We start from the raw sequence: 6,598 nt of genomic DNA on the forward strand, positions 1-6,598 counted from the left end.
ATTAAGGCTTACTCTAATTACTGGCACTCAGAGAGAACATCTGAAAGTTCCTATTCTTATATTCAAAACACATGACTTCTCCACAGTCAGCTAAATATCAGCTGACGGTGGGTGAATGTAGCTAAACTGTTCTCAGTACCCAAGGAGTCATTAAAAATTCTTTTGTTAGTAAAGAAAATCAGTACAGTGTACTCTCTGACAAATTCTCAAGTTAGTAATCTGGAGATGCATGAATTTTTTTTTAATTTTAAGACTTTAATCCAATGCCTCTTCCTTAACATGCTGCGCAACAGGAATAAAAAGCATGCAGTATTCTGTCTTCAAAGAATCTCAAGAGCATTTCTATTAGAGACGAGGAAACAAAGGCCAAATGACTTGTTCCCAATCATAAAGCTAGCTAGTAGTACAAATGGAAGAGAACTCCAAGTCCTCAGACTCGGTGTATTTTTTCAGCTAAACTAATTTTATCCCCGCCCCTTCCCACCACTCCCTCAGGCGAGAGGGAATTGTCATGCAAAATGCTCTGGAGGGAGAAAAGCGGGAGAGGACGAGTGGAAGGCCGGGGCAGATCACTTGCTGATCTGGGACAATCATAGTTCTAGTTCAGATTTCTCCGGAGCTAAGCGGTAATCCTTTTACTTAAAAGGTCTTGTCTTCCAGCTGGATAGGGAGAGTCACCTGTTCCTATCAACAAATAAATATATCCTTAATACAATAGGTGAGATTTTCAATATGAAATGAGGGGATGCATGGAAAGAATGAATAAATTCTAACTTTTGTAGGTGCATTTTATCTCAATAAAGCTGTTTTTTTTAAGCGCACCTTTTATTTATAGGAGCTCGATGCAAGTATCAGAGTCAGGTTACATTAACCTTTATAACCTTTAAAAGAAAAAGCAGCGGCCCAACATGGGGGGCTGAAAGCTGCATGTAGGAACACCAACTTGTGCTTTCCATTCTTCCATTTAACGGGCCATTGCCTTCCGCTGCAGGAATCTCCATTCCTGGGATTCATTCCCTTGCTGGTATTTTCATTCTCCACACGGGGGACTCCTTCCCCTATCTAATGAGCTTAAGTTTCTCATACCTTTTCTGTAAACCCTGTCCCCCACTCCTAGGGTCTATGGGTGGTTAGTACCTCTTCTGTCCTTCAGAGCAGAGCTCCCCAGACAATCTACACTTTCTGTTTGATTGTCTCCACCTCTTCACCATATTTCTTTATGAGTTCTGATTCTACTATTCTATTGAAGATGTTCCCACAAAGGGCATTTTATGAAATGCTCACGGTGAAAATCTCATCGATTCTTTCTTCGCTTTAATGGGGCTTTCTGTAACATGTGGCACTGGCCACTCCCTCCTCTTCACCATGTTACTCACCCTATATGCTTACCTTCTCCCGCTTTTCTTCCGTCTTGCACCTGGGTGATCTAACACATTTCGCCTAATCTCCCCCCAGGCTTCCATGCCTATGCCTGCCGCAAGAAAACTAGGCATCTCCACATGAAGTCACACAGGCATGTCTAATTCAACTTATCTACCACCTCGCCATTCAGCCTGCCAGTGGAACCAGAAATGTGGAACCCCTCCACTCCTCCCCTTCTTTCCTGCCCTGCTCGCTTCTAGCAGTGACCAAATATTATAAAATTGACCTACGTAGCGGCTCTCCCCACCCCTCCGCAAGGGGCTGAGAACACAGCAAGAGGTCTTCCTTCGGGAACTCATCAAATCTCCTAACAGATCCCTCAGGATCCAGTCTCAGCCCCTCCCCACCCATTCTCTCCAATTACAAGGATCTGTTAAGACAAATCTGTTCTTTTTCCATCCCTGTTTAAATCTTCTGTTTCTATGCTTAAAATCTGAGATGTGGCTCCTAAGTCAGGTACTAACTAGCATATGACCTTGGACAAGTCACTTCCTTCCAAATTCTCGGTTTGTTTGTTCTTTTTTAAAAATAAATTTGAAGTATGATTAACAGCAGTGATTTTCAAACTCAGGAACCACCTCCTATGCAGAGGGTAGAGGCCAAGTGAGTGGGAGTACAGGAGTCCACTCTGCATTTCATAAGAGCAACCTCACTTCCACTTGTTTCATTTAAGGTTCTATTCCCTGGGGCAAAAAGCATTTTTTTGAAAAATCACCTGAAAAGTAATATGTTATATACCAATTGTACCTCAATGTTTAAAAAGTCACTTAAATCACTTAACTCGATATTTTAAGACATCTCCCAGCTCTAAAATGCTATGATTTTTCTCATCAAGTACTAAACTAAACACTGGATGCAGACTCATCCAAAGATGACTAAATTCACTTTATTGGAAACAGGAGCCTACAGTCTTTTTAAAATTGTCAATGTCCTATAACCTCCGTTACTTCCTCTGCCATTTCCCCCACAAAATACACACCATCCATGATCTACACTTGGAGTGCAATACAGGAGAGCTGAGACAAAACCTGGGTTTCTCCACAACCCTCCTGGCAGCCAAAATTGTTAGTTCCCTACACATCCCCCATAGAAGAAAGTTTTTCACATGCAGAAACCGTGAAATCGTATGTTAAAGACTGTATGTTATTCCTAAGGGTACAGAAAAGGGTAAAAAAAAAAAAACCAAAGTAAATATATTTATTTTAAGATGTTTAGAATGAACTTGAGAAATTTATTTAAGGTGTTAAAATTTTCAGATATTAATTAAGATATATGGCATTTTCACAAAAGCTTAGTGCTCTTCAAAAATTTTTAAATCAATTCTTGTGAAAATAATCTATCAGATCTAATCACACCACCATCACCACAGCAACAAGTGTACATCAAATTAATAAACACTACAAGAGATCCTGTATAGACACAAAAATGGTCTATGTGTTCAAGGTGTTTTAAGTGGGTGAGATTCTAAAAATCGGATAAAAGGTATGTCATTTGTCAGTCGTTTGTAGATTTTCGGGAATGGGGTGGGGGAGATTGCTTGTCTAAATTCAGAGAATTACTCACACAACTTTAAATACTGATCCTAATTCCTCCTGCAAAGGAATAAATTCTTTGAATTTTTCTTTTTTTTCCAAGATTTTATTTATTTATCTTTAGAGGGGAAGGGAAGGAGAGAGGGAGAGAAATATCAATGTATGGTTGCCTCTTATGTGTCCCCTGCTGGGAACTGGCCTGCAACCCAGGATGTGCCCTGACTGGGAATCGAACCCTGGTTGTTTGGTTCGCAGGCCTGCGCTCAATCCACTGAGCTACACCAGCCAGGGATGAATTTCTCTAAAAAGACAATGAAGCCATTAATTACATAATTAGTTGCAAAACAACTTGCCAATTTTATCTCGAAACTGGGTAATCTATCAAAACAAGTTATTTAAAAAATACAAAGCTTTATCTTAATAGCTTTATCATCCATATCTTTGTTAATCAGGACCTACAAATGTTTTCTCTCAAAAGTCTGCAACTTCTACATTAGAAATGACCAAACATTTGCTTCTGCCATTTCACCTTTCTGAAAGAGAAAAATTATACCTCTTGTAAACAATCTTCAGATCTCGCCACTCAAGAAAGCTGCACATTTTAGGTTTCCGTGCTAAAACAGTTTGAACAAGTTCCCTTGTGATCTTTTTCTTCTCTTTGTCTGATAATGGGATATACCACTTCTGCAGTCGAAGCTTTCCCTGACGGCTAAAAAGCAACATAAACTGCATCTGTTAAGATAAACAAATCAAAATTACACGCAATACTTTGACACAATCAAGTTAGGATTAAGATATGTCTCACAGTGAAGCTTTGGGGGACACGGCGTTTAAATGACCAATGATTAGTAGCCGTCAATATTTCTATGCCACCTAAAATAGCAGGGCATTCTTGTAGAATGATCTTCCAACCAGAAGCAAATCTCCCCACCCCACCCAGTTCCATGGACGTTTGGAGTCTGCAGAACAAAAAGAAAAACAGGCATTAAGTTGAAATGAAAATCTTCAGGTAAAAGACAGACAACTCTTGCAATTTAAGTAACTGTTGTCTATCTGTGCTATACATTCCACACTCTCTATATGCAGCAAAAAAGAATTGTTAACAATAAATGGTTCAGGTACATTTGAAAGAAACAGAAGACCTGCTATTTTTCACCCTGAGGCTGTTCTTGTCCCAGGAGGAACTACTTATAGGCAGGCTGCTATCTCTTAGAATGCTCTCTTCAGTTTATGCTTACACATTTTTTTCAATTACAGTTTACATTCGATATTATTTTCATACTTACATATTTTAAACAAAAGACCTAAAATATTAACCAAAAAATCCCATAAACGCACATTTTTCTCAATAAAAGCCTAATTTTTAAGTATCTCTTCTCATCTCACTTTAAAAAAATTCCAACACAAATATGCACACAATAAAGTGGTAATTATGAGAATATAAACCTTTAAAAAGCCAAAATAAGAGCTACACACATTCAGAGACATTACACAAAACACTTCATTTAAAATTTTCAAAAACAGCATTTACAGGTGAAGTGGACGCTGAGTTCTGGGGTATTTTTAACATTCACACTATTTTGTATACATTTATTTGGAATCTGCTAACCTGGTGATTAGTCTACATGTTTGATTTTCAAGAAAACCTTCTTGTAATTCGACTGGTCTTAAGTGCAAACAGATAAGCATTGTTTCTACGAAGGTAATTTAAATGTGGAATTCAGACAGGAATTTTTTTCTCTTAACTATAGTTCCTTTAAATAGTATTACTGCAAATAAGATTCCAGCATGATTCTTAATATTCACCACACCATCTCGAATTTGAACGTGGGGTAGGAGAATTTACACAGCCAGTTTAGAATAACATGGGCCCTAAATCTCGCTCAAAAATTATTGCCACTTTTTGTACTAATCCAAACAGACATCAGCAAGGTATTTAGAAATTTATAACGCGGCAGTTTAAAATTGGCTTATCGCACCTTACTTAAAACACTTTACTGGCACAAAATTAACGGATAATATTCGTGGTATCTAAGTGCCTCCCATACAAGTCCTGTTAATGTTAAGATAGCGGCATTCGAAGAGGACAGCAAGTAAAGCGTCGCCCGCACAACATTTAATATAAGCCCATACTGCAACTTGGAAAAGAACAGACCCGTATTCCAGGATCTTGGTCACCAGGAGGGGTGGGGGGTTGCCTTCAAAAGGAGTATGGGCTTCAAGGTTGTCTGCAACATGGTCCTATATACTCCCCACCACTTTCTAGCATGAACAAATAACTCACTCTTTAAAATACCGCAAATGATGTGCTAACACGGGACAAATAGCAAGGCACAAGTATTCTCTCCCTCTTGTTAAAAACAATGCTTTGATTTTACCGCCAATCACAGGGCACCTCGATTCCTCCAGACTAGTATTAAAAGCAACGGGCTCCGCCGCGGAACGTGAGCAGGCTCGGGGCCAACGGTCCTCGGTCCGGCGTCTCCGATGCCTCTCCACTGCCCCACGGGGCGGTACTCCATCACCGATCCAGCCCCGGTGAGGTGACAGGCAAGGATTGGGGCAGACAATGGCATCCGCCGCCGAGCAGGGGGCGCCAAGGGTCCTCCGCCGCCGCCGCCCGGGACCGCGGGCCCCTCCCGAAAATGCCCCACAAAACTTGAGGGGATTCCCGGACCACAGGTGCCGCGGGACCGCCTCGGAGTCTGGGGCTGTGACCCCCCCCATCCCGGGACGCGGACGCTGAAAGAAGTGAGTTGCCGGGCGCCGCGCCCCAGTAGCGGGCCGGCAGGACACCGGGTGGGGTAGGGTCCTTGGGACGCGCGCGGGGGACAGGGGGCGCGCCCAACGCTCCCACCGCACTCCCAGTCCCCGGCATCCCAGCTCTTCCCTCGGGACTTACGTTGGCTGCGGGCTGGTGCGGCGGTGGTTGGCCGGCAGTGGATGAGGTTGAGGGGAAGCCCCTGTCGCAGAGCTGAGAAGCAGAAGCCGTGTTGCTTGTGAGGAGGGTACCCGGTTAGTGGAGGGAAGGCTTAGGCGGCTAGGGGAGGGCGAGCCGGCAGACCCCGCCCCGGGGGCCGGACGGAGGAGGAGCCGGGGATGCGGCGAGCGCAGGGGCGGGCCGGGTGGCGCGCGGGAAGGAGCTCTGCCGTCGCCCACAAAACCGGAGACAGCGCAACTGACCGCCCAGTCCAACGAAGCCGATTGGCCAGGTCTCTACGAAGAGGGGTGGTCTGGACCGGAAGCCAGGCCACGTGACCCGGAAGCGGCCGTTGCTGGACTCTTCGAGCCTGCGCACTCCTGCGCGTGCCTTTGGGATGCGCGCGGGCGGCTGCCCCAGCTATTCGGTGTCGGGAAGGCAGGGTTCCGTGGTGTCCTTTGTTGACCCCAGTGTGTGGGGTAAGCAAGATGTGGACCGCGAAGAGTCTTGTTCGAGCTCAGATAACTCCCGTGTCCCAAGGGGGTGGAACAGGGAGGCGTGACAGCCGGTGATGGTAATGAGGGGAGAAGGAGTACTGCAACTGTGGGGAAAACAAGTCAACCCCTTCGTGGAGCTCGTGCATGCTTTCAGAGGGCCTTCTGCAATTATGCTGGCACTAAAGCTGTATGGAATCTGGCCCCTGCTTCCCATCGCACTGCTACAT

General features: G+C 44.0%; 1 protein-coding gene across 7 annotated transcripts in view; it reads right to left on the reverse strand.

Moving 5' to 3' along the window:
• The window catches only part of AP1S2 (adaptor related protein complex 1 subunit sigma 2), a 28,657-nt gene extending 22,573 nt beyond the window's left edge, over positions 1-6,084 (reverse strand). For 2 of the 7 annotated variants that reach the window (XM_037056309.1, XM_037056312.1), the window contains exons 1-2: positions 5,857-6,082; positions 3,508-3,686 (exon numbers count right to left, since the gene is read on the reverse strand). In XM_037056309.1, coding sequence (XP_036912204.1) covers positions 3,508-3,686 — 179 coding nt within the window. In that variant the 5' untranslated portion in view covers positions 5,857-6,082. Of the gene's footprint in view, positions 1-3,507; positions 3,687-5,856 lie in introns of all 7 variants that reach the window. The other 5 variants (XM_037056310.1, XM_037056311.1, XR_005067947.1 and 2 more) reach the window with 4 other exon arrangements.
• Between the last annotated feature and the right edge of the window lie 514 nt (positions 6,085-6,598).

Source organism: Sturnira hondurensis, unplaced genomic scaffold (genome assembly GCF_014824575.4).
Source record: "Sturnira hondurensis isolate 20B ecotype Veracruz unplaced genomic scaffold, ASM1482457v3 Scaffold0008905, whole genome shotgun sequence".
Taxonomy (NCBI): Eukaryota; Metazoa; Chordata; class Mammalia; order Chiroptera; family Phyllostomidae; genus Sturnira; species Sturnira hondurensis.